The sequence below is a fragment of the Carettochelys insculpta genome, chromosome 34 (assembly GCF_033958435.1).
Source record: "Carettochelys insculpta isolate YL-2023 chromosome 34, ASM3395843v1, whole genome shotgun sequence".
In the NCBI taxonomy this organism is placed as follows: Eukaryota; Metazoa; Chordata; order Testudines; family Carettochelyidae; genus Carettochelys; species Carettochelys insculpta.
In genome coordinates this window covers 350,434-374,236 of record NC_134170.1, presented here as the reverse complement: position 1 = coordinate 374,236, position 23,803 = coordinate 350,434, and the positions used below count along the sequence as shown (strand labels likewise).

General features: G+C 69.8%; 3 protein-coding genes across 5 annotated transcripts; all 3 read right to left on the bottom strand.

The window, feature by feature from the left end:
- Positions 1-1,044: 1,044 nt before the first annotated feature.
- On the bottom strand, positions 1,045-6,697 carry PHF23 (PHD finger protein 23). Its single transcript, XM_074983018.1, is given in 10 exon segments — positions 1,045-1,654; positions 1,657-1,739; positions 2,685-3,054; positions 3,057-3,149; positions 3,152-3,224; positions 3,226-3,260; positions 3,263-3,305; positions 4,328-4,420; positions 5,450-5,481; positions 6,612-6,697. Coding segments are annotated over 10 exon segments (957 nt in total). The 5' UTR covers positions 6,634-6,697; the 3' UTR covers positions 1,045-1,541.
- Positions 6,698-8,102: 1,405 nt separating this feature from the next.
- On the bottom strand, positions 8,103-10,669 carry GABARAP (GABA type A receptor-associated protein). Its single transcript, XM_074982966.1, has 4 exons — positions 10,514-10,669; positions 8,953-9,031; positions 8,685-8,803; positions 8,103-8,393 (listed from the first exon to the last, which is right to left on the bottom strand). Exons 1-4 carry the CDS (start codon positions 10,601-10,603, stop codon positions 8,328-8,330), a joined length of 354 nt encoding a protein of 117 aa, XP_074839067.1. The 5' UTR covers positions 10,604-10,669; the 3' UTR covers positions 8,103-8,327.
- Positions 10,670-14,188: 3,519 nt separating this feature from the next.
- On the bottom strand, positions 14,189-23,348 carry CTDNEP1 (CTD nuclear envelope phosphatase 1). 3 transcript variants are annotated; one of them, XM_074983041.1, is made up of 8 exons: positions 23,195-23,348; positions 18,709-18,775; positions 17,962-18,080; positions 17,226-17,297; positions 16,222-16,338; positions 15,850-15,961; positions 15,049-15,133; positions 14,189-14,692 (listed from the first exon to the last, which is right to left on the bottom strand). In XM_074983041.1, exons 1-8 carry the CDS (start codon positions 23,291-23,293, stop codon positions 14,632-14,634), a joined length of 732 nt encoding a protein of 243 aa, XP_074839142.1. In that variant the 5' UTR covers positions 23,294-23,348; the 3' UTR covers positions 14,189-14,631. The 3 variants fall into 3 exon arrangements, with proteins under 3 accessions (XP_074839142.1, XP_074839143.1, XP_074839144.1); XM_074983042.1 differs by having other exon boundaries at positions 23,204-23,336; XM_074983043.1 differs by lacking the exon at positions 23,195-23,348 and adding an exon at positions 20,265-21,306.
- Between the last annotated feature and the right edge of the window lie 455 nt (positions 23,349-23,803).

Below are 23,803 nucleotides of genomic sequence, written 5' to 3'. Positions count from 1 at the left end.
GGGCGGAGTCAGAGCGGGGGAGAGGGTGGGGGGAGGCAGAGCGGGGGAGGGGTGGGCAAAGCAGAGGGGGAGGAGTCAGAGAAGGGGGAGGAGTCAGAGAAGGGGAGGGGCAGGGCAAAGCAAAGGGGGAGGAGTCAGAGAAGGGGGAGGGGCAGGGCAAAGCAAAGGGGGAGCAGAGCAGGGGGAGGGGCGGAGCAGAGGGGGAGGAGTCAGAGAAGGGGGAGGGGCACAGAAGGGGGAGGGGGTGGGCAAAACGGGGGGCAGAGCAGGGGAGGGGGTTGGGCTGGGCAGAGTGAGGGGAGGATCAGAGCGGGAGGGGTCACAGCAGTGGGGAGGTGGAGGGGGCAGAGTGAGGGGCAAGCGAGAGGGGGAGGAGAGGGGCAGGGAGTCGGGGGGGGGGCAGGCCAGAGGGACGGGGACTCAGAGGGGCGAGGCGGAAAGGGGGCGGGGGCAGCCAATGGGGGTAGGAGGGCCTAGGGCGTGGGGGGAGCCAGCGGGGGAGGGGTCGCACGGGAGGAGTTCACAGTGGGAAGGGGGAGTCACTGGTGGGGGGCGGGGGGAAAGGGGCTTGCGGACGGGTTAGCCACAGGAGGTGGTCCTGCCGGCCATGCGCCAAGGGGAAACTGAGGCAAGGTGAGGTACCCCCCCCCCCGGCCACACAATAAACATCAGCCTATGTGCCAGCTGTCCTTGAACACGGCCCTACCTGCGGGGGGGGGGGGGGGGCAGCCCCCCCCCCCCGAGTCAGACTAGGAGCCGGGGTGTTTACAGTAGGCCCTACAAAAACCTCCACGCCTTCTCTCCACCGGGAGCTGCTCCCCGCTCTTCCCAACGCAAGGGGGGGCCCCCGCTGAGAACCCCAGAGGTACCCACCCCCCTGCTCCCTACGGGCGTGCCGTGGGGCAGCTTCCCGCCCCCCTGGATACAGACAAGAGGGCGGCTCCGTTCTCCTGTACAAATGCCAAAGGCTCCACGTTATTTATTTACATTCAAGCTGCAAAATATTATTAAACAAGTGGGGGGGGGCACGGAATGGCCCCCCCCACCCACCCCAAAAAAACGCTCGAAAGGGGACGGGGAGGGGGGGCCGGGTCCTGCAGCTGTTTTGCGGGGGGGCTGCCCTGCCCCGCCAGGAAGGAAGCAAGACCTGGTGGGTCCCCTCCTGAGAGGCTCCCCCCTCACCGGGGGGGGGGGGGCAACTGCTGTGGGGGGAGGGGGCATTTTTAACCGACCGCCCCCCCCCCATTTCTCATCCACCTCTCGGTGGGGGGAGGGGATTAACGTCCCCGTTTTCAAACAGAAACGGGCAGCGGGGGTGGGGGGCGTGATTAACCCCCCCCCTCGCAATCTAGCCCCCTCTGCTTTCCCCCTATTTACAGCCGTGGGTGGGGGAGGGGACACCGCCCCCCCCAACTCCGCCTCCCCCCACGGGGCTGGGAGCAGCAGCTTCCCCTCCCCACCCCCCGTCAGTTTCAGCCGAGCTTTGGGGCGGGGGCCGAGAGTCCGGCTGGGCTGGGCTCCCGCCCCCCCGGGCCGAGTCCCTAGGGCTCCCCGCCGCCGCGGGGGGCTTTGCGCGCCCCCTCCTTGCACTTCTGGCAGTAGAAGATGTCAGGGACGTTGGTCTTGCGGATCTTGGCGCAGGAGAGGTGGATCAGGTCCCGCACTGGTTGCACTCGATCATCGGCCGCCCGGCGAAGGGCTTCTGGCAGTAGCAGGTGATCAGGTCCCACGAGTCGTCCCTGCGGGGCGGGGGGGAGGGAGGGGGGCAGAGACAAGGGGGAGGGGTCAGGGCCAGGTAGTGCAGGGGGACTTCTGCCCTAGCCCGCCCCGTTGGCAGTGCAGCTCTCCTGGCCCCGCCCCCTTACCTAGGCTGGCCCTCCCCATGAGCAGGACAGCTCTCCTGGCCCCGCCCCATTGGCAGCACACCTCTCCTGGCCTTGCCCCCTTACCTGGGCTGGCCCCGCCCCATCGACAGAATAGCTCTACTGGCCCCGCCTCCATACCTAGCCTGGCCCAGCCCTCACACCTCACCTGGCCTCACCCCCATACCTAGCCTGGCCACACCCTGTCAGCCCACAAGCTCTCCTGGCCCCGCCCCCATACCTAGCCTGGCCCCGCCTTCACAGCTATCCTGGCCCCGCCCCATCAGCAGGCCAGTTCTCCGGGCCCCGCCTTCACAGCTATCCTGGCCCCGCCCCATCAGCAGGCCAGTTCTCCAGGCCCCGCCCCCAAAGCTCACCTGGCCCTGCCCCATCAGCAGGCCAGCTCTCCCAGCCCCGCCCCCATAGCTCGCCTGGCCCCAGCCCCATTGGCAGGCCAGCTCTCCCAGCCCCGCCCCCATAGCTCGCCTGGCCCCGCCCCATTGGCAGGCCAGCTCTCCCAGCCCCGCCCCCATAGCTCGCCTGGCCCCGCCCCATTGGCAGGCCAGCTCTCCCAGCCCCGCCCCCATAGCTCGCCTGGCCCCGCCCCATTGGCAGGCCAGCTCTCCCAGCCCCGCCCCCATAGCTCGCCTGGCCCCGCCCCATTGGCAGGCCAGCTCTCCCAGGCCCGCCCCTTCACCCCCATGCTCCTCCCAGCTCAGCCCCTTGGCTTGGGCCGTGTCCAGGCGGGGAGGCAGGAGGCCTGGGAGGAATGGGGGCCTCGTGGCTGCAGCGCGGGGGGCATCGGGCACGGCAGCAAGCGACCGCGGGGGCCCCCCCTCACCTGACTCCACCATGATGTCCTCGTCCATCACCCGCATCTCGCCCTCGCTGGAGCTGCCGTCCCCGTCCTGGCTGGTCTCCGTGCTGCCGCCTTCCTTCCCCTCCCCGCCCCCCAGCGGGGGCTCCAGGAAGGCCCCCTGGGGGCAGGGCGCCTCCTCCTGCCCCCGGCCGGGCCCCCCGCCCCCCGCCGCCGCCGCCTCCTCCTCCTCCCCTTCCTCCTCCTCCTCCTCCTCCGAGTCCGTCTCGCTCAGGGAAGCCTCGAGCTTCCCTGCCTTTTTCAACTTCCGCTTCTTGCTCTTTCTGATGCGCGAGCGCTTCTCGCCGGCCGAGTCCCGGCGGCCCGTCTCGGGGGGCGCCCCCGCCGGCTCCGGCGCCGCTTGTCCCCCGGCGGCAGGTCGAAGAGCGAGTCCTTCAGCGTCATCTTCTCCAGCAGGGCGCTGTCGGCCGCAGGCGCCGGAAGGCCGTCTTCTTGGACGACTTGGCTTTCTTCACGAAGGTCTCGATGGTGCGCAGGTCCGAGTGGGGTCGACTCCCAGCCGTCGCTGTCCGCCGCGCTCTCGGCCGCAGGGGGGAGCTGGAGCCGGACGGGGTCCAGTCGCTCTCCTGGGGGGCGCACGTGAGAGAGGGGGTCGGCGGGTGGCCCCCTCCCGGCACGCAGTGGGGGGCAGGAGAGGGGGGCGGCCTCCTCCCAGCATGCAACGGGGGACAGGAGAGGTGGGCGGCCTCCTCCCAGCATGCAACGGGGGGCAGGAGAGGGGGGCGGCCTCCTCCCAGCATGCAACGGGGGGCAGGAGAGGGGGGGCGGCCTCCTCCCAGCATGCAACGGGGGGTCACGAGGAGGGATTGGCCCCCTCCCAGCATGCAACGGGGGTCACGAGGAGGGATTGGCCCCCTCCCAGCACGCAACGGGGGTCACGAGGAGGGGGGGTGGCCCCCTCCCAGCACACAATGGGGGGCAGCCCCCTCCCAGCATGCAATGGGGGTTCGGGGGGGATGGCCTTTTCCCAGCATGCAGTCAGGTCCGGGGGGGGGGGGGGGGCGGTTTTGGCCATTTCCCAGCATGCCCCACTCCCACCCCACGGCCTGCTGGGAGGCACACACCCCTGCCTGGGTCAGGGCGGCGGGGCGGACTACATTTCCCACCATGCAATGCTCTGTAGGCAGACGTCCTCTGGGCAGCTGGGCACCAAACACTACACCTCCCACGGTGCCCGGCTCCAGCCCCACAGCATGCTGGGACATGTGGGGTGCGGAGGCAACAGCACAATCAGGGGCAGGTAGAAACGCCTACATATCCCAGAATGCCACGTCCTGGGGGCGGATCTCAGCAGAGCATGCTGGAAATGTAGTTACAGCTGAGGGCTCAGGAGGAGGGGAACAGGGGCCCCCTGGCAGGACCCACATGGGTCATTAGATGGTCAGATCTGGCACCACCCCAGTTCCACCAGAGCCGCCCAGCCCTGCCCCACTCCCTGCCCCCTGAGCCGGCCGGTCCTGCCCTGGGCTGGGAGAGCCAGCGACCCTAGAGGGGCCAGGCCCTGCCCCATTCCCTGCCCCGAGGCCGGGGGGGAACCGGCGAGGCCCTACAAGCCAGGCCCCTCCTGGAGGCCAAGGCAGGCGCTCACCTCTTTAGGGGCTGGGATGTAGCCGGCGTAGGCCAGGACGAAGCTGCAGAATTTGTTGAAGTCCTCGATCGTTCGCCGCCGCTTCTCGGGGGGCTGGGGAGAAACACTCATGAGGGACAGGGAAACGCCCCCCGCCCGCCCCACAGGGCCGCCCCACATGCTCTCACTTCAGGGCCACGAGGGGATGAACTGCCTTCTGGCGCCCCGGGAGGCCACAGCTGCCATGGACAGAGGAAAGGGCTTAGGTGAGAGACCCCACCACACACCCCTTCACCCTGCTGCCCACCCTGAACTGGGAGCCTGGACGCCTGGGTTCTCTCCCTGGTGGTGGGAGGGCAGTGGGGGCTGGTGGGTAGAGCAGGGGTTGGAGCCAGGACTCCTGGGTTCTCTCCCCAGTGCTGGGAGGGCAGTGGGGGCTGGTGGTTAGAGCAGGGGGCTGGAGCCAGGACTCCTGGGTTCTCTCCCCGGCGCTGAGAGGGCAGTGGGGGCTGGTGGTTAGAGCACGGGGTGGGAGCCAGGACTCCTGGGTTCTCTCCCCGGCGCTGGGAGGACAATGGGGGCTGGTGGGTAGAGCAGGGGGGTGGGAGCCAGGACTGCTGGGTTCTCTCCCTGGCGCTGGGAGGGCAGTGGGGCTGGTGGGTAGAGCAGGGTGGGAGCCAGGACTCCTGGGTTCTCTCCCCAGCGCTGGGAGGGCAGTGGGGGCTGGTGGGTAGAGCAGGGGTGGGAGCCAGGACTCCTGGGTTCTCTCCCTGGCGCTGGGAGGGCAGTGGGGGCTGGTGGGTAGAGCAGGGGGCCGGGAGCCAGGACTCCTGGGTTCTCTCCCCCGGCGCTGGGAGGGCAGTGGGGGCTGGTGGTTAGAGCAGGGGGCCGGGAGCCAGGACTCCTGGGTTCTCTCCCTGGCGCTGGGAGGGCAGTGGGGCTGGTGGGTAGAGCAGGGGTCCGGGCGGTGGGGGGGTCCATTGTCTAAAAGTGTTTTTTCCATTACAACCACATCCCCTAACTGAGGCTTCCCCACCCCTACCCAGCAGCCACACCTAATGGGGTTGGGGGCCAGGGCCAGGGTCAGCTGCCCCCCCCGCACCCAGTGAGGGGACCCCTGGGGAGCAGGGGGCCTGGACTCACCTGCGTCTCCGCTTTGAGGTTTGGGGGTGGCTCTGGAAAACCAAGGGGGGGAGAGTAAGTTTGGGGAACCCTGATCCTTCCCCTGCACTCAGCTAGGGGAGACTGCCTCACCCCCACGGCCTCTGCTCCCCCCACCCCCTTGGCCTGGCCAGCCCTCCCCTCCCCTCCCCACACCCGGCCTCGGCTCCTCCCCCTCAGCTCAGCTGCCCCCATCCCGGCTCCAGTCCCGCCCCCAGGGCTCTGCCCTTCCCTACTGGGCTCCCCTCCCCTCCAGGCTCTTCCCAAGCCTAATATACCCAGCCCCCCACGCCTGCACCCTCAGGGCAGGTCCTCCCCTCCCCTCCCGGGGCCCCTCCCCCCACCTTCACCCCCAGGGCCGGTCCGACCCCACCCCCGCCTGCACCCCCAGGGCCGGTCCTCCCCTCCTGGGGCCCCTCCCCCCACCTTCACCCCCAGAGTTGGTCCTCCCCCCCGGCTGCACCCCCAGGGCCGGTCCTCCCCTCCCGGGGCCCCTCCCCCCACCTTCACCCCCAGGGCCGGTCCGACCCCACCCCCGTCTGCACCCCCAGGGCCGGTCCTCCCCTCCTGGGGCCCCTCCCCTCACCTTCACCCCCGGAGCTGGTCCTTCCCCACCCCGCCTGCACCCCCAGGGCCGGTCCCCCCCCTCCTGGGGCCCCTCCCCCCACCTGCACCCCCAGGGCCGGTCCCCCCCCCCCGGGGCCCCTCTCCCTCGCCCACACCCACAGGGCCGGTTCTCCCCCTCCCCCGGGTCCACCCTCCGCCCGCCCCCCCAGGGCCGGTCCTCCCCCCGAGGCCCCTCCCCCCCGGCTACACCCCCAGGGCCGGTTCTCCCCCCCCCCCGGTTCCCCCCTCCGCCTGCACCCCCAGGGCCGGTCCTCCCCCCTGGTTTACCCCCAGCAGGGCTGGTCCCAAGCGGTTCCCCTCCCCCGCGCCTGTACCCCCCGGGCCGGTCCTCCCCCCACCGCTGCACCCCCAGGGCCGCTTCTCCCCCACCGCTCCCCTCCCCCCACCGCTGCACCCCTCGGGGCCGCTCCCCCCGCCTGTACCCCCAGGTCCCCCCCCCGCCAGGTCCCCCCGGGGCCGGTCCCCCCCCCTTCCCCGGTCCCCTCCCCCCGCCTGCACCCCCCCGGCCGCCCCCCACCTTCGGGGCTGGGCTCCGCCATGGCCTCCCCCGCCCCGGGGGCCGCCGCCGCCCGGCCGCTCTCTGCTCCGTCCGGTGCCGCCCGACTCCGCTCCCCGCCCCGCCACCGCCCCCCCCGTCCCACCCCGCCGCCGCGCTGCACGCTGGGACGTGTAGTTCTCGGCCGCCTCCCCACGCCCGTCTGGCGCCCGCGGCGGACTACAACTCCCGTCAGGCCCCGCGCCGCGCCGGCGCACTGGGTCTCCCTCGCTCCAGCGAGGCACGCTGGGAGATGGAGTCCCGGCACCCAGCCCAGGCCCTCTGCCGTGTGACCGGTGACGTATTTCCCACCTAGAGCACGCTGGGAGATGTAGTTCCACGCGGCGGCAGCAGCCTGGGCACACGCCCCTGCGCCGAGCGCGGCGCTGATTGGTCAGTGACGGTATCACCACCCCAGGCAGCTCTCAGCGGAACCCCGCCCCCCGAGGGGCGGGGCCGAGAGCCCGGACACCTGGGTTCTCTCCCCAGCGCTGGGAGGGCAGTGGGGGCTGGTGGTTAGAGCAGGAGCCGTGAGCCAGGACTCCTGGGTTCTCTCCCCAGCGCTGGGAGGGCAGTGGGGGCTGGTGGTTAGAGCAGGGGGGCGGGAGCCAGGACTCCTGGGTTCTCTCCCCGGCACTGGGAGGGCAGTGGGGGCCGGTGGTTGGAGCAGGGGGTGGGAGCCAGGACTCCTGAGTGCTCTCCCCAGCACTGGGAGGGCAGTGGGGGCTGGTGGGTAGAGCAGGGGCCGGGAGCCAGGACTCCTGGGTTCTCTCCCCGGCGCTGGGAGGGCAGTGGGGGCCGGTGGTTGGAGCAGGGGCCGGGAGCCAGGACTCCTGGGTTCTCTCCCCGGCACTGGGAGGGCAGTGGGGGCTGGTGGGTAGAGCAGGGGCCGGGAGCCAGGACTCCTGGGTTCTCTCCCCGGTGCTGGGAGGGCAGTGGGGGTTGGTGGTTAGAGCAGGGGTGGGAGCCAGGACTCCTGGGTTCTCTCCCTGGCACTGGGAGGGCAGTGGGGGCTGGTGGGTAGAGCAGGGGGTGGGAGCCAGGACTCCTGGGTTCTCTCCCTCCCTTCCCAGCAGCAGTTTCCACCCCAGCCACTGCTTCCCCCTCAGAGGGGGGAGAACCCACCCCACACCTCCCATTTCCACCTGGGCCCCTCCTTGCTTCAGAGCCCCCCCTTCACAGAATAAAGAGGGAGACACAGGCTTGGGGGATGGGGAGCCCAGACTGAGCCCCCCTTTTTGCCCCTGGGGAGACACCTCAGCCAGGAGACCAGGCTTGATAAGCCTCTGCTCTGACCCAGGGCAGGGGCAGTTAGGTTCTTAAGCCCCCCCCACTGCTGCCTGAGCCCCCCTCTTCCCTTCAGCACACATCACTCCCTGCACCCCCTACATCCCTCCCCACCCCCTGGGTTTCCCCTTTGCTTCTCCCACCCCCCATCCCCACCCCCAGCAGCTATAAAACTCCACCAGCATCCACATATTCCAACTTTTATTACACCCCTGCCCAGCACCCCCAGGGGCTTAAGGGGGCAGGGGGAGGCCTCCCCGCAGCAGGAAGTGGGGTGCAGGGGGCTAGCCAAGGAACCCCAGGCAGAGCAGAGGGGTGATTACAGGGGGGAGGGGCAGACAGACCCCCCCCCAGTGGAGGGAGCAGGGGCTCATGGGGTGGTACTGCAGGTCCCGGGGGGGCTGGGGGGCCTCACATCCCGTAGACGCTCTCGTCGCTGTACGCAATGTAGAGGAAGAAATCTTCCTCATGGTGTTCCTGTCGGGGAGCAAGGGGGGGGCTGTCAGTGACGGCTGCCGGGGGGAGCGCCCCCGCTGACCCCCCCCCCGCCCTCATCCCTGCCCCACGGCGCCCCCAGCACCACCCTGCCTGCCAGGGGAAAGCTCCCCCCACTGGCCCCCCGCCCCATGGTGCCCCCAGCACCGCCCTGCCTGCCAGGGGAAAGCGCCCCACTCCCTGCCCCACAGCACCCCCAGCACCACCCTCGCCCAGCCCTGCCAGCCAGGGCAAGCGCCCCCTGCTGGTCCCCCGCCCCGCGCCGGGCCCCACCTGGTAGAGCTGGCCCATGGTGGCGCTGGTCGGGGGGATGACGTTGTTGACGAAGAAGAACAGGGCGTCCTCGGCCCGTAGGTGGATTCGCTTCCGGATGAGGAAGTAGAACTGGCCAACTGCCGGGAGGGGAAAGGGAGGCGTCAGGGCTCCCCTGGAACCCACCCCCGGCCACCAGCCGCGGCCCCTCCCCGCGACATGGAGGGAATCGCCGGGGGGCACAGCCTGGCACACGCAGCCCCCCCACAGCCCCCCCACCCAGCCTCACCCGTCAGGTCCGAGGGCACCAGGTATTTCTTCTTGTCCAGGTCCCCGATCCGGGCCTTGGGCGCCTTCTCCACAATCACCTGCAGGGGAGACGCCGGGGTCAGCTGGGGGCGGGAGTGCAGGGGACACCCCAACATCCACAGGGGCCCCCAGTAACTTTGGGGAGCAACGGACCTGTGAAGGGGGGGGCCTCACCACCCCCCACCCATGTGGTCCCTCCCGCCCCCACAGGCCGCCCCATGTCCCGTGGTCGCTTCTGCGCCGATCCCTCCAAACCCCCCAGTGCAGGCCCAGTGGTCTGTCCCCTTCATGCCCCCCTCCTACCCAACAGTTCCCTCCACACTGCCCCAGACCCTGTGGTCCATTCCCCCCCCCCGACCCAATGGTTCCCTCCACACTGCCCCAGACCCTGTGGTCCATTCCCCCCCCTCCTACCCAATGGTTCCCTCCACACACCCCAGACCCTGTGGTCCATTCCCCCCTCAACCCAGTGGTTCCCTCCACACTGCCCCAGATCCTGTGGTCCATTCCCCCCTCAACCCAATGGTTCCCTCCACACACCCCAGACCTTGTGGTCCATTCCCGCCTCAACCCAATGGTTCCCTCCACACACCCCAGACCCTGTGGTCCATTCCCCCCTCAACCCAATGGTTCCCTCCACACTGCCCCAGACCCTGTGGTCCATTCCCCCCCCTCCTACCCAATGGTTCCCTCCACACACCCCAGACCCTGTGGTCCATCCCCCCCCCGGACCCAATGGTTCCCTCCACACTGCCCCAGACCCAATGGTTCCCTCCACACACCCCAGACCCTGTGGTCCATTCCCGCCTCAACCCAATGGTTCCCTCCACACACCCCAGACCCTGTGGTCCATTCCCCCCTCAACCCAATGGTTCCCTCCACACTGCCCCAGACCCTGTGGTCCATTCCCCCCCCCGGACCCAATGGTTCCCTCCACACTGCCCCAGACCCTGTGGTCCATCCCCCCCCCCCCGGACCCAATGGTTCCCTCCACATTGCCCCAGACCCTGTGGTCCATTCCCCCCTCATCCAATGGTTCCCTCCACACACACTTCAGACCCTGTGGTCCATTCCCCACCCCCCCCAACTAATGGTACCATCCACACACACCCCCGCGCAGTGGTCCAGTCCGCCCCAGTACACCCCCCCACGCAGCGCTCTGATCTGGACCGGCGACCCCGACCCCCTCCCCCTCCAATGGTAGCGTCCACCTCCCCGACCCAGTGGTACAGCCTGACCCCCCCCTTCCCCTCCCAGCACAACGATCGCGCCCAACACAACCCCCACTCCCCCCCACCACCAATGGACCCGTCCGACCCCATCGCCGCCCCTCCCTTCACGAACAGTGGTACCGCCCCGCGCCGGGCCCCAATAGTACCGCCCAAGCCCCCCCCCGCGCCGTCCCCCAATGGTACCGCCCGACCCCCACCGAGACCCAATGGTACGGCCCACCCGCATCCCCATGGCACCGCCCGGGCCCGCCCCCCGCCGCGCCCCAATGGTACGGCCCGGCACAGGGGGGGGGGGAGGGGGACGCGTACCGGTACGCGGTCCGGGTACTTCTTCCGGATCTTCTCCCCCTCGCAGCGGCGCCGCTCGAACGGCTGCTCCTCCTTGTAGGCGAACTTCATGGCGGGCCCCGCGCTGCGTCACTGGCGCACCGCCGCCGGCCCGGCCCAGCCCCCGCCCCTCTGACGTCACCGCCGGGCGCGCCCCACCACCCCTCCCGCGCGCACGTCATCCCCGTGCGACAGGGGCGGGCCGGGACGTAGCGCCCCGCCGTCCCCAGCCCTACGCCACTGGCGTAAAGAGCCCGGCTCGCCGGCGAACGCCTCGCGCTCTACGCAAATGGCGGAGGGAGGGAGCGGGGGGGGGGGGGAATCCGTCACTACGCCGCAGCTGCCGCTACGCAAATGGCGTAGGCTGAGAGTTCCCGCTCCCCTCCGCGGGCGAGAGCCACCCAGCCTTGCGTAGTTTGCGTATCCCACGCACGGCCTGCGCCGTTGGTGCACGCCGGCAGCGTATCCCTGCCCCCGCGCCACGCAAGGTTCCGCGCCTCACGCAGCGCTCCTTGCGCAAACATGGAATTCACGGAGCCCGCCGTTGCGCAAGTTACGACAGTGGCGTGGCGGAGTGCGCGCAGGTGGGGGGGAGCGCGGGAGAGGGGCGGGGCCTACACCCCAGCGAGGAATTCAGCGGCCGGTGGAAGGATCCTGCGGGGGGGGGGGGGGCCGGAGGAGTTTCGCGTAATGGCCGTGACGTCACAGGGCGCGTGGTCACGTGCCCAACCACCACCGATCCGGCCGGAAAACATTGGGCGGGCGGGGGGAAAGATAACGTGACATGCGCGGGGGGGCGGGGCTAGGAAACATAGCTCGACCAATGGCAGGCCGGCGGCGAGGCCAGGCGGGGAAGCGTGAGGGAACTTGGAAGAAACCAAAACTTAAAAGGAGGGCTTGGGGGGGGGGGGGCGGAAGGAACCATTCGGGTGGGGGAATCGCCCTCGCCCGGTGCCGAGACGCGCCCAGCTCTGGGGGGGGCGGCCAGGGACACAGGGACCCGGTGCCGAGACGCGCCCCCCTCTGGGGCGGGGCGGCCAGGGATATAGGGAGCCGGAGCTCAGATGCGCCCCCCTCTGGGGCGGGGCGGCCAGGGACACAGGGACCCGGTGCTCAGACGCGCCCAGCTCTGGGGGGGGGGGGGGGCGGCCAGGGATACAGGGACCCGGTGCCGAGACGCGCCCCCCTCTGGGGCGGGGCAGCCAGGGACACAGGGACCCGGTGCTCAGATGCGCCCACCTCTGGGGCGGGGCAGCCAGGGACACAGGGACCCGGTGCCGAGACGCGCCCAGCTCTGGGGCAGGGCGGCCAGGGACACAGGGACCCGGTGCCGAGACGCGCCCACCTCTGGGGCAGGGCGGCCAGGGACACAGGGACCCGGTGCCGAGACGCGCCCACCTCTGGGGCAGGGCGGCCAGGGACACAGGGACCCAGTGCCGAGACGCGCCCAGCTCTGGAGCGGTGCGGCCACGGACACAGGGAGCCGGTGCTCAGATGTGCCCACCTCTGGGGCGAGGCGGCCAGGGACACAGGGACCCGGTGCCGAGACGCGCCCACCTCTGGGGCGGTGCGGCCACGGACACAGGGAGCCGGTGCTCAGATGCGCCCACCTGTGCGGCGGGGCGGCCAGGGACACAGGGACCCGGTGCCGAGATGCGTCCACCTCTGGGGCCGTGCGGCCACGGACACAGGGACCCAGTGCCGAGACGCGCCCACCTCTGGGGCGGTGCGGCCACGGACACAAGGAGCCGGTGATCAGATGCGCCCACCTCTGGGGCGGGGCAGCCAGGGACACAGGGACCCGGTGCCGAGACGCGCCCACCTCTGGGGCGGTGCAGCCACGGACACAGGGACCCAGTGCCGAGACGCGCCCAGCTCTGGGGCGGTGCGGCCACGGACACAGGGACCCGGTGCTCAGATGCGCCCACCTCTGGGGCGGGGCGGCCAGGGACACAGGGACCCGGTGCCGAGCTGCGCCCAGTTCCAGAGCTCAGCGTTGAACAAGTGAAGAACACTGCCCCTCTCACACCGGAGACCAGGAGAAAGTACCTCCAAGCAGAGCCCAGCTGTAACCACACACTTCCCCCTGCAGCTGGGTGTTGTGGAGCTGCGGTGTGTGTGTGTGAGACAGACAGAGGGTGTGTGTGCGACTCAGGCTGGGTGTGCGTGAGGGGCAGAGCAACTCCCAGCGGCTAAGGATGACCCCTGGGCTGCACCCTAGGCTGGCAGGTAACACCTCTGCCCTGAGCACAGAGGAGCCGAGCTGGGTTTGAATGGGGGCGGCAGTGAGAAGCTGGGGGAGAGGGAGCTGGGGGGCAGCCAGGCTGGCGCGGGGGGAAGCTGCACCCCAGAGGGGCCCCCCTCGGGCTCCTCTCCCCAGGACGGGTTGGAAGGACTGTCTCTGCCGGCTGTACTGACCCCTCTGTGCTGAGCTGGGCTCTGCCGCCTCCTAAACCTCCCGTTCTACCTGCTGGGTGAGAGTCCCTCCTGCCTGCGGCCGGGGGGCAGCGCCTGGGGACCCCTGAACCCCACACAGATGTCACACTGCTCACACAGCTACTTCCCACTGCCCCACAGCGACCCCCAGCACTGCCTTGGGGCCAGCCTGCTTGGGGGGCCGCGTCCCCTGCTGAGCCCCCAACGTACCCACGGCTCAGGTAAGAGGTCCCCCTTCCCACCTGGAACACGCACAGGGAATCTGGGAACGTGGCTGATCCTTCCAGAGAACATGGGGCTCCCCAGCCCCCTTTCACTGGGGTCTTCCCACTTGTGAACCTTGGGGGCTGCCTCTTCCCATCACCTCATTACATCCATCACAGCCCCCTAAACCCTGCCCACACTCCGCCCCCCTGCTCTAACCACCAGCCCCCACTGCCCTCCCAGCACCAGAGACAGAACCCAGGGTCCTGGCTCCCGCCCCCTGCTCTAACCACCAGCCCCCACTGCCCTCCCAGCGCCGGGGAGAGAACCCAGGAGTCCGGCTCCCACCCCCTGCTCTGACCACCAGCCCCCACTGCCCTCCCAGCGCCGGGGAGAGAACCCAGGAGTCCTGGCTCCCACCCCTGCTCTAACCACCAGCCACCACTGCCCTGGGGAGAGAACCCAGGAGTCCTGGCTCCCACCCCCTGCTCTACCTACCAGCCCCCACTGCCCTCCCAGCGCCAGGGAGAGAACCCAGGAGTCCTGGCTCCCGCCCCCTGCTCTAACCACCAGCCCCCACTGCCCTCCCAGCGCCAGGGAGAGAACCCAGGAGTCCTGGCTCCCGGCCCCCTGCTCTAACCACCAGCCCCCACTGCCCTCCCAGCGCCAGGGAGAGAACCCAGGAGTCCTGGCTCCCAACCCCCTGCTCTGACCACCAGCCCCCACTGCCCTCCCAGCGCCAGGGAGAGAACCCAGGCGTCCTGGCTCCCACCCCGTGCTCTAACCACCAGCCCCCACTGCCCTTCCAGTGCCGGGGAGAGAACCCAGGCGTCCTGGCTCCCGGCCCCCTGCTCTAACCACCAGCCCCCACTGCCCTCCCAGTGCCAGGGAGAGAACCCAGGCGTCCTGGCTCCCACCCCCTGCTCTAACCACCAGCCCCCACTGCCCTCCCAGTGCCAGGGAGAGAACCCAGGCGTCCTGGCTCCTAGCCCCCACCTGAAGGACTCTGAGTACGGCTCCGTTTCTGGCCTTTCACAGCGGCTGTAATTTCGCTCCTTCCCCGCCAGCGTCCGAGCCCAGAGCCCCAGCGAGGGGCAGATCCGCCCGCGGGCGTCTCAGCGGGGCAGGCAGCTGCCGAAAGGCCGAGCCCCTCTTCGGCCCGGCCGGGCAGAAGCCGAAGGCCAGGCTCAACTCCCGGGAAGCAGGAGGTCTCTGTCCAGGGCGGCGGGGTCATGTAAAACCAGACCCCCGCTCCAAAAACCCCAAGTCCCCCCCTTTGTCCAGCTGCCGGAAAGGCTCCGCCCCCCGCTCAAGTCAATGCCCAGCCGGGGCGGCCACAGAGCATGGCAGTCACGCCCCGCCTCGGCGCTGCAACAGTCCTCACCGGGCGAGGGAATGCAGAGTGCTGGTGGCAGCAGTGGGATGCGGCGGCAAACGCCAGAAGGAAGGAGGGGCCGACGTCACCAGAGGCGGTGCTGGTGGAGATTGCGGCTCAGCACCGACCGAACGTCCGCTGTGAACCTGGGGCCAGGGAGGAGGGAGAGGTTACAATAGAACCCAGGAGTCCTGGCAATCAGCCCCCTGCTCTAACCACCAGCCCCCACTACCCTCCCAGCACCAGGGGGAGAGAACCTACGAGTCCTGGCTCCCGGCTCCTGCTCTAACCACCAGCCCCCACTGCCCTCCCAGCGCCGGGGAGAGAACCCAGGAGTCCTGGCTCCCGGCTCCTGCTCTAACCACCAGCCCCCACTGCCCTCCCAGCGCCGGGGAGAGAACCCAGGAGTCCTGGCTCCTGGCCCCCTGCTCTAACCACCAGCCCCCACTACCCTCCCAGTACTGGGGAGAGAACCCAGGCATCCGGGCCCCCTGACAGGTACCTCAAGGCGTCCAGCATGGGCAGAAGGTTGAGCAGCGCTGTGTCACTTGGGTCGCTGAACCACGACTTGATGGGGATGGCATTGTCTGCGACAGGGACAGACAGACGGACAGTCATTTCTTAAAGGGCCGGCACAGCGCGGGCCACCCGACGCAATTCCCAAACACCTGCAGCAGAAATCTGTGCCCCAACATAACCCTGCAGGGGCCAGGAGCCAGGACTCCTGGGTTCTCTCCCCGGCGCTGGGAGGGCAGTGGGGGCTGGTGGGTAGAGCAGGGGCCGGGAGCCAGGACTCCTGGGTTCTCTCCCCGGCACTGGGGAGGGCAGTGGGGGCTGGTGGTTAGAGCAGGGGTGGGAGCCAGGACTCCTGGGTTCTCTCCCCGGCGCTGGGAGGGCAGTGGGGGCTGGTGGTTAGAGCAGGGGGCCGGGAGCCAGGACTTCTGGGTTCTCTCCCCGGCGCTGGGGAGGGCAGTGGGGGCTGGTGGTTAGAGCAGGGGTGGGAGCCAGGACTCCTGGGTTCTCTCCCCGGCGCTGGGAGGGTAGTGGGGGCTGGTGGTTAGAGCAGGGGCGGGAGCCAGGACTCCTGGGTTCTCTCCCCAGCCCTGGGAGGGCAGTGGGGGCTGGTGGTTAGAGCAGGGGTGGGAGCCAGGACTTCTGGGTTCTCTCCCCGGCGCTGGGGAGGGCAGTGGGGGCTGGTGGTTAGAGCAGGGGTGGGAGCCAGGACTCCTGGGTTCTCTCCCCAGCCCTGGGAGGGCAGTGGGGGCTGGTGGTTAGAGCAGGACTCTTGGGTTCTCTCCCCTACCTGGATGGCTCCTGTAGGCGCCGGGTGAGTTGTCCAGGATGACGATGCTGGAGAGGTCGCCGTGTACCACCGACAGGTCCTTGATGTAGCTGCCCAGCTCCAAAGTGCAGTGCTGGGGGGCAGAGGGAGGCTGAGGGAGGGGAACACCGGGGGTACCCCCCAGTGTCCTCCCACCATCTCCCAGCCAGGCTCCTGCCCCCCCTCAGCCCTTCACTCTACTCTGCCAGAGCCTCAGCCCTATGTCCCACTCCCTCTGCACCTCAAAGCCCCACCCCAATTCCTAAGCCCCTCCCTGGTTCCTAAGCCCCGCCCTAGTTCCTTAGCCCCTCCCTGATTGCTAAGCCCCACCCTAATTCCTTAGCCCCGCCTCACCTGCCGGTAATACCTCCTCTGGAGGATACTACGGTTATTGTCCAGCTTGTCGGCCACGGCGGAGCCGTAGATCTCCATGCTGGCTGTGAACACCACCAGCTCGTACCACTGGCTCACCTGGGGGGGGGGGGAGACAGAGACCTCAGCCCCCTCTCGGGGCGCCCCACAGCGCCGGGGTGCGACGCCGGGGGCTGGGCAGATGTCTGGGTTTGCCGCTGGGACAGGGCAGGGGCGGGAGCCAGGACTCCTGGGTCCCATCGCAGGGTCCAGCCGCCTGGACAAACCCCTCCCCGCGTGCCTCAGTTTCCCCCATTCCTCCGTCCACCCCCTCCCCCAGGCTCTGCAGCCACCTGCCGGCGTCCTTCCGCTCCGAGGCAGCCGCGTGGTTTCCGGCCTAGGGCTGCCCACCCCAGCATCTGTGGGGGCCTCCGGCAACGGCTGGCGTGAGAAACCTCCCCGAGCTCGGCTTCGCACACCACAGCACCTCTGCCTGTCGGCTCTGACGCCCTCCGCGCACCTGGGCTCTCTCCCCAGCTTGGGGGGGCAGCGGGGGCTGGTGGTTAGAGCAGGGGGGCCGGGAGCCAGGACTCCTGGGCTCTCTCCCCAGCTTGGGGGGGGCAGCGGGGGCTGGTGGTTAGAGCAGGGGGGCCGGGAGCCAGGACTCCTGGGTTCTCTCCCCACATCCATCAGCTCACCAGCCATTGAGTTTTCTGGGGCACAGCAAACCCATTCAGCCCGAGGTTGGGGCCAGAAGTGCCAGGAAACAGGAGGGCTCAGGGTGACCCCACAGCTGCTCCCAAGGCAGGGGGCGGACTGGGGTGGATATGCCCTGCCTGCACCCCACTGCTGCAGGGAAGGAAGATGGCCCTAGGTCTCTGCCGAGCTCGGCTGGGCAGGGCCAAGTGTTGGTGGGTGGGAGGTTCCCAGCATGCTGTGGGGCTGGGGGTCAGCCCTGTGGACTGGCAGGCAGGACCCCATCCCTGATGGGAGCAGGAGCCACTCACCACCTCCAGGAAGAAATCCACATGCGGCCGCTTGTGTACGAAAAACCGGACAGGATGTTTGTCTATGACAACCTGCAGGGCACAGAACACAGGGGTCAGCCCCATTCCTGGCCCCCCCGAGCCAACCGGACCTGCCCTGGGCCCGGGGGAAGCCAGCGCCCATAGAGGGGCCAGGCCCTGCCCCATTCACTGCCCCTGAGCCAGCCAGTCCTGCCCTGGGCCAGGGGAGCCGGCGCCCCGAGAGGGGCCAGGCCCTGCCCCATTCCCTGCCCCTGAGCCAGCCAGTCCTGCCCTGCGCCGTGGGGAGCCGGCGCCCCTAGAGGGGCCAGGCCCTGCCCCATTCCCTGCCCCCTGAGCCAGCCAGTCCTGCCCTGGGCCGGGGGGAGCCGGCACCCCTGGAGGGGCCAGGCCCTGCCCCATTCCCTGCCCCTGAGCCAGCCAGTCCTGCCCTGGGCCGGGGGGAGCCGGTGCCCCGAGAGGGGCCAGGCCCTGCCCCGTTCCCTGCCCCTGAGCCAGCCAGTCCTGCCCTGGGCCGGGGGGAGCCGGTGCCCCGAGAGGGGCCAGGCCCTGCCCCGTTCCCTGCCTATACAACAGCTGGTGGTTACAGCAGGTGGCTGGGAGCCAGGACTCCTGGGTTCTCTCTCTGACAGAGTTGCCACCAATGCAGGCACCATTCATACCCAGAGGCCCCCTCCCACTGCCCCATCTCCCCCCAGCCGGGCAGACCTGAGCTCACCTTGAGGATGAAGTCGGGAGGCGTCCCCGGCCGCACCGTGGGCCGCAGAACCCCATCGTGGTGGGAGTGAATCAGCGTCTCGTCCAGGTCGAGAACCAGAATCTTCCGCTTGACCTGGTCTGGGGAGAGGGGAGAGTCAGAGGGGTCCCGCACCCTCCTCCCCTGCCCCACAACAGCCCCAGCCCACCCCACAGGCCAGGCCTGCAGCGGGACGGCCCCCAACCCACCAGATCCCTTCGACTGCACTGTCCTCAGTGCGTGGCTGCTCTAGTGCTTAGAGTAGAGGGATAAGTTCATGGCAGGGAGGCCTAGGATGCCTGGGTTCTCTCCCCAGCGCTGGGGGGCAGTGGGGGCTGGTGGTTAGATCAGGGGGTGGGAGCCAGGACTCCTGGGTTCTCTCCCCAGCGCTGGGGGGCAGTGGGGGCTGGTGGTTAGATCAGGGGGTGGGAGCCAGGACTCCTGGGTTCTCTCCCTGGCGCTGGGGGGGCAGTGGGGGCTGGTGGATAGAGCTGGGAGCCAGGACTCCTGGGTTCTCTCCCCGGCGCTGGGAGGGCAGTGGGGGCTGGTGGTTAGAGCAGGGGCCGGGAGCCAGGACTCCTGGGTTCTCTCCCTGGTGCTGGGAGGGCAGTGGGGGCTGGTGGTTAGAGCAGGGGCCGGGAGCCAGGACTCCTGGGTTCTCCCCCTGCTTTGGGGGACAGTGGGGGGTGGTCGTCAGAGCGGGGGGCGCTGCGGGCGGATGTTACTTACTGAGCCGGTTCCGCGAGGCAGGGGAGAGGGGGAGAACGTCGTAACGCACCGTCTGGTACTGGATCACCTGCCGCGGGAGGAGAGCGGGAGGGGCTGTCATAGCTGGGAGACGAACCCGGCTGTTCCCCCTCCTGGGCCCTGCTACCCCCAGCCCCACACACAGATGTGGCTGTGGGGCAGGGATTCTGCAAAGCCCTACAACCGGGGGCCTCCTGCCATTCCTACAGACTGACTGCTTCAACTGGCGGGGACCCCGTGACCTGCCCTTGCCTGGTACCCCCATTTCTCCTTCCCCTCTACACCACTAACACCATCTGCTCTGTGCCACCCGCCCCAGTGCCACCCAACTGCACAGAGGGGGAGGTAGAGCTGGGAGCCAGGACTCCTGGGTTCTCTCCCCAGCTCTCGGAAAGCAATGGCTTGTACCCCCCTGCTCTAACCACCAGCCCCCACTGCTCTCCCAGCGCCGGGGAGAGAACCCAGGAGTCCTGGCTCCCACCCCCTGCTCTAACCACCAGCCCCCACTGCCCTCCCAGTGCTGGGGAGAGAACCCAGGAATCCTGGCTCCCGGCCCCCTGCTCTGACCACCAGCCCCCCGGCATCACCTGCCACAGCTACCGTAACACAGACACCTGTCCCCACTGGAGACTGCCAGATTAGACCGGCCCTGCAGGACTGGGGAAGGCCCACTGCTCTATTTTAACCTCCCACCTGCTTCAGCGTCTCAAACGCGCCCGAGCCACGGCCCCCACACCTGTCGTCCCTTGGCAAGGCCTGGCTCCCCCAGCCCCACACGTCGCTGGCCCCAGGGGCACTCGGACAGACAGCAGCCTCACGGGATCAGGCCAAACACACACCCACGGCCCAGCAGGGAAGGCACAACCCTGGGAGAAGGCGCCGACGCCAAGGGGGCAGGACACTAGAACTTCCTCCATCCCACCTCGCCCCTGGCCTAGAGCAGGACTGGCCGGCTCAGGGGCAGGGAATGGGGCAGGGCCTGGCCCCTCTAGGGGCACCGGCTCCCCCCAGCCCAGGGCAGGACTGGCTGGCTCAGGGGGTGGGAATGGGGCAGGGCCTGGCCCCTCTAGGGGTGCTGGCTCCCCCCGGCCCAGGGCAGGCCTGGCTGGCGCAGGGGCAGGGAATGGGGCAGGGCCTGGCCCCGCTATGGGCAAGCTGCCGTCGGAGCCCAGTGCATCATGGGAGAGTCCGGCTAATGTGGGCACCCCAGGGGACTCCTAGCTGGCAGGGGGGCTTCGCAGCTCGGGCGTGCAGATGCCTGGCTCTGACACCCTGACCAGCCAGGCTGACCCCAGGCGTGAGGGGCCCCTGGGTTAAACCCAGAGCAGTGGCGGGCCCCAGACATGCACCCGGCCTCCCCAGGCCAAGAAGCAGCAACCGGGTACCGCAACCCGGACACACCACCACCTGAAGCACCGGGTGGCATTTCACCCACCCTGCCGGCAGCTGGGCCACCAATCGGGGATGGAGCTGGACACCTGGGTCCCTACCCCGCCCGCACATCTGTTGCCCAGCCAGCTCCGAGCTACCCGCCTCACCCTCAGCACCGCAAGCAGCACAGGGGCTCTCATCCCAGGAACGCAATGGACGCTCGACAGCAGGCACCGCACAGCTGGGCCAAGGCCATCCGGCCCCTCAGTTTCCCCACTCCCGACCGTCCCCCCCACCCTGTTGTTCGAGAGCGCCCTGAAACTGACGCCCCCAAAGCAGAAGGGGTCTCGGGTGTAGGGGGGGCTTAAGCCGCGAATTAAACTCTGAGGCACATCCACCTCGCTCTTGCGTTGCAGCTGAGGGCACTGTTTCCCTAACACCCCCCTCCTCCGGCGCCCCGAAGACACCCAGGCACACCGCTGCCGCTGCCCCCCCACAGCACAGCGACACACCTGACTGTTACACCAGCTGCCCCCTCTGGAAACCCAACAGCCCCAAACTTTCCCCACACTGAGACCAAGGGCCACAGTCCACACAGAGCAAAATCAGGCCCCCTCCTCCACACCAGGGGCCACACAGAGCTGCTCCCCCTGCCCGGGAAGGGGGGTACCCCGCCAGGCATACAGCCAGGGACGGTCCCTGCCAGGAGGAACGCCCGAGCATCACTCACCCCGGTGTCCTGGTAGCACAGCAAAACCAAGGTCCCTCCGGGAGGGGAATTAGCAGAAACCAGACAAACCAAAATCCAGATCCTAGACGGGGCTGCTCTGATCCCACCCCCCCCCACCGCCCCCGGGGAGCCCCGTCTGGACACCACACACCGGCCCAATGCCCTGAGGCAAGGTCCTGCGGCGGGGTTCACACGGGGGACGCAGCTCAAACCCAACTGGGGCCCCTTTTGTCCTGCCACAGCCCGACAGAGAGCAAGGGCTTGGGTTAGAGCAGGGAGCCAGGAGCCAGGACTCCTGGGTTCTCTCCCTGGCACTGGGGGGGCAGTGGGGGCTGGTGGTTAGAGCAGGGGGTGGGAGCCAGGACTCCTGGGTTCTATCTCTGGCGCTGGGAGGGCAGTGGGGGCTGGTGGTTAGAGCAGGGGCTGGGAGCCAGGACTCCTGGGGTCTCTCCCTGGCGCTGGGAAGGCAGTGGGGGCTGGTGGTTAGAGCAGGGGGCCAGGAGCCAGGACTCCTGGGTTCTCTCCCCGGCGCTGGGAAGGCAGTGGGGGCTGGTGGTTAGAGCAGGGGGCCAGGAGCCAGGACTCCTGGGTCCTCTCCCCGGCGCTGGGAGGGCAGTGGGGGCTGGTGGTTAGAGCAGGGGGTGGGAGCCAGGACTCCTGGGTTCTCTCCCCGACGCTGGGAGGGCAGTGAGGGCTGGTGGTTAGAGCAGAGGGCGGGAGCCAGGACTCCTGGGTTCTCTCCCCGGCGCTGGGAGGGCAGTGGGGGCTGGTGGTCAGAGCAGGGGGCGGGAGCCAGGACTCCTGGGTTCTCTCCCCAGCGCTGGGAGGGCAGTGGGGGCTGGTGGTTAGAGCAGGGGGCCAGGAGCCAGGACTCCTGGGTTCTCTCCCCGGCGCTGGGAGGGCAGTGGGGGCTGGTGGTTAGAGCAGGGGGTGGGAGCCAGGACTCCTGGGTTCTCTCCCCAGCGCTGGGAGGGCAGTGGGGGCTGGTGGGTAGAGCAGGGGGTGGGAGCCAGGACTCCTGGGGTCTCTCCCTGGCGCTGGGAAGGCAGTGGGGGCTGGTGGTCAGAGCAGGGGGTGGGAGCCAGGACTCCTGGGTTCTCTCCCCGGCGCTGGGAAGGCAGTGGGGGCTGGTGGTTTGAGCAGGGGGGTGGGAGCCAGGACTCCTGGGTTCTTTCCCCGGCGCTGGGAGGGCAGTGGGGGCTGGCGGTTAGAGCAGGGGTGGGCTGGGAGCCAGGACTCCTGGGTTCTCTCCCCGGCGCTGGGAGGGCAGTGGGGGCTGGTGGTTAGAGCAGGGGGCTGGGAGCCAGGACTCCTGGGTTCTCTCCCCAGCGCTGGGAGGGCAGTGGGGGCTGGTGGTTTGAGCAGGGAGTGGGAGCCAGGACTCCTGGGTTCTCTCCCTGGCACTAGGAGGGCAGTGGGGGCTGGTGGTTAGAGCAGGGGGCCGGGAGCCAGGACTCCTGGGTTCTTTCCCCGGCGCTGGGAGGGCAGTGGGGGCTGGTGGTTAAAGCAGGGGGCCGGGAGCCAAGACTCCTCTCCCAATCCCCCAGACCTGCCCCACCAGCCTCGCTCCCCAGTGGGGCCCAGATTCCCCCTCCAGTTACTACCCAAGCACCCCAAAGAGCCGCCGCCACCCCCCAGCCCTGCGCAGTAGCTGTCCCCACACCCCACTCTGCGCCACCCCCCCCCCCGCGTCACTGCCTAGACACGGCCACCCCAACCGGGCCCACCAGGCGACCCCCTGGGTCCTCCCCCTCACGCCACGCTCCTAGGCTGCCCCCAACCAGGCCCCCCTGCCCCATTCACCCGCCCCCAACTCCCGCTCATTGCTCCAGACAACTTCCCCGTCACCCCCAGACTCCTCAGGTCCCTTACCCCCGGGGCCTCCCCTGCCCAGCCCATCACTCCCACCCCCCCACCCCCGGCCGTCCTGACTCCCATCCCCCATCCACCCCGGCACTGGCCTATGCCCCAGAGCCCCCATCAACCCCCCCCGCCCGGTGCCCCCTCCCACGCCTCACACGTCCCTTCACCCCTCCCCCCCTCAGCATATCCCTTATTCCCGGGCCTCCCCGCCCCCACACCGGCCCTTCCACCCGCCCCCCCCCCCGCGAACGTTCCATGCACCCCTCCCACCCCAACGGCCGTTCCACCCCCCCCCCCCACGAGCGTTCCACGCGCCCCTCCCACCCCAACGGCCGTTCCACCCCCCCCCCCCGCGAGCGTTCCACGCGCCCCTCCCACCCCAACGGCCGTTCCACCCCCCCCCCGCGAACGTTCCATGCACCCCTCCCCGCCCCAACGGCCGTTCCACTCGCCCCGCCCCCCCCCCGCGCGCGCGCGCGCGCGGCCCCCACCCCCGGCACTCACGGTGCGGACCTGGCGGCGCAGCACGTAGAGCAGGACGCTCCAGAGGCGGGCGGCGAGGGCCAGGAAGGCGCGCAGCCCCAGCAGGCACTGCGTCCGCATGGCCCCGGCCCCGCCGCCCGCCGCCCGGCCCAGCTCCGCCAGCCCCGCCCCTCGCTCCCTCCTCCGACTGCCCCCCTCCCCTCCTCGCGGCGGCGGCGGCGGCGGCGGCCCCCCGCCCCTCCGCCCGGCTCCGCTTCCGCTTCCGCTCGGACCGCTTCCGGGGCGCGCGCTCGCGCGCGCTGCTGGAGCAAGGCGGAGCTGGGCGCGCGGCGACGCGCATGCGCAAGTGCGCGCGGAGGGGAGGGTGGGGAGCGGGAAGGGAGGGGAGGTGCTTCCGGTGGCGCAGGCGCGTCTCCTTCCCTCCCCTCTCCGCGCGGGGTGGGAGGGGCAGGGAAAGGGGCGTGGCCGGCCGGCCGCGGCGGGTTCGGAGGCGGGCGGTTGGGCAACGGCCACAAGGGGGCGGGGCTTCCCAAGGGGCGAGCGGTGGGCGGGGCGCACAGCCTCGGGACCCCCCCCCGCCCCCTGCATGAAGCACCCCGCAGGGTCCAGAGCCCCGCCCACCCGCTCAGC

What these genes read in the sequence shown, in the direction of transcription:
- CTDNEP1 (XM_074983041.1), bottom strand. Translation starts at nt 23,293, where the DNA reads ATGCGGACGCAGTGCCTGCTGGGGCTGCGCGCCTTCCTGGCCCTCGCC. An exon ending in TGCGCCGCCAGGTCCGCACC is followed by an intron (nt 18,776 to 23,194) that starts GTGAGTGCCGGG and finishes CTCCCGCGGCAG; the next exon opens with GTGATCCAGTACCAGACGGT. An exon ending in CTCCCGACTTCATCCTCAAG is followed by an intron (nt 17,298 to 17,961) that starts GTGAGCTCAGGT and finishes TGTGCCCTGCAG; the next exon opens with GTTGTCATAGACAAACATCC.
- GABARAP (XM_074982966.1), bottom strand. Translation starts at nt 10,603, where the DNA reads ATGAAGTTCGCCTACAAGGAGGAGCAGCCGTTCGAGCGGCGCCGCTGC. An exon ending in AGTACCCGGACCGCGTACCG is followed by an intron (nt 9,032 to 10,513) that starts GTACGCGTCCCC and finishes TCTCCCCTGCAG; the next exon opens with GTGATTGTGGAGAAGGCGCC. An exon ending in CCATGGGCCAGCTCTACCAG is followed by an intron (nt 8,394 to 8,684) that starts GTGGGGCCCGGC and finishes GCTCCCCGACAG; the next exon opens with GAACACCATGAGGAAGATTT.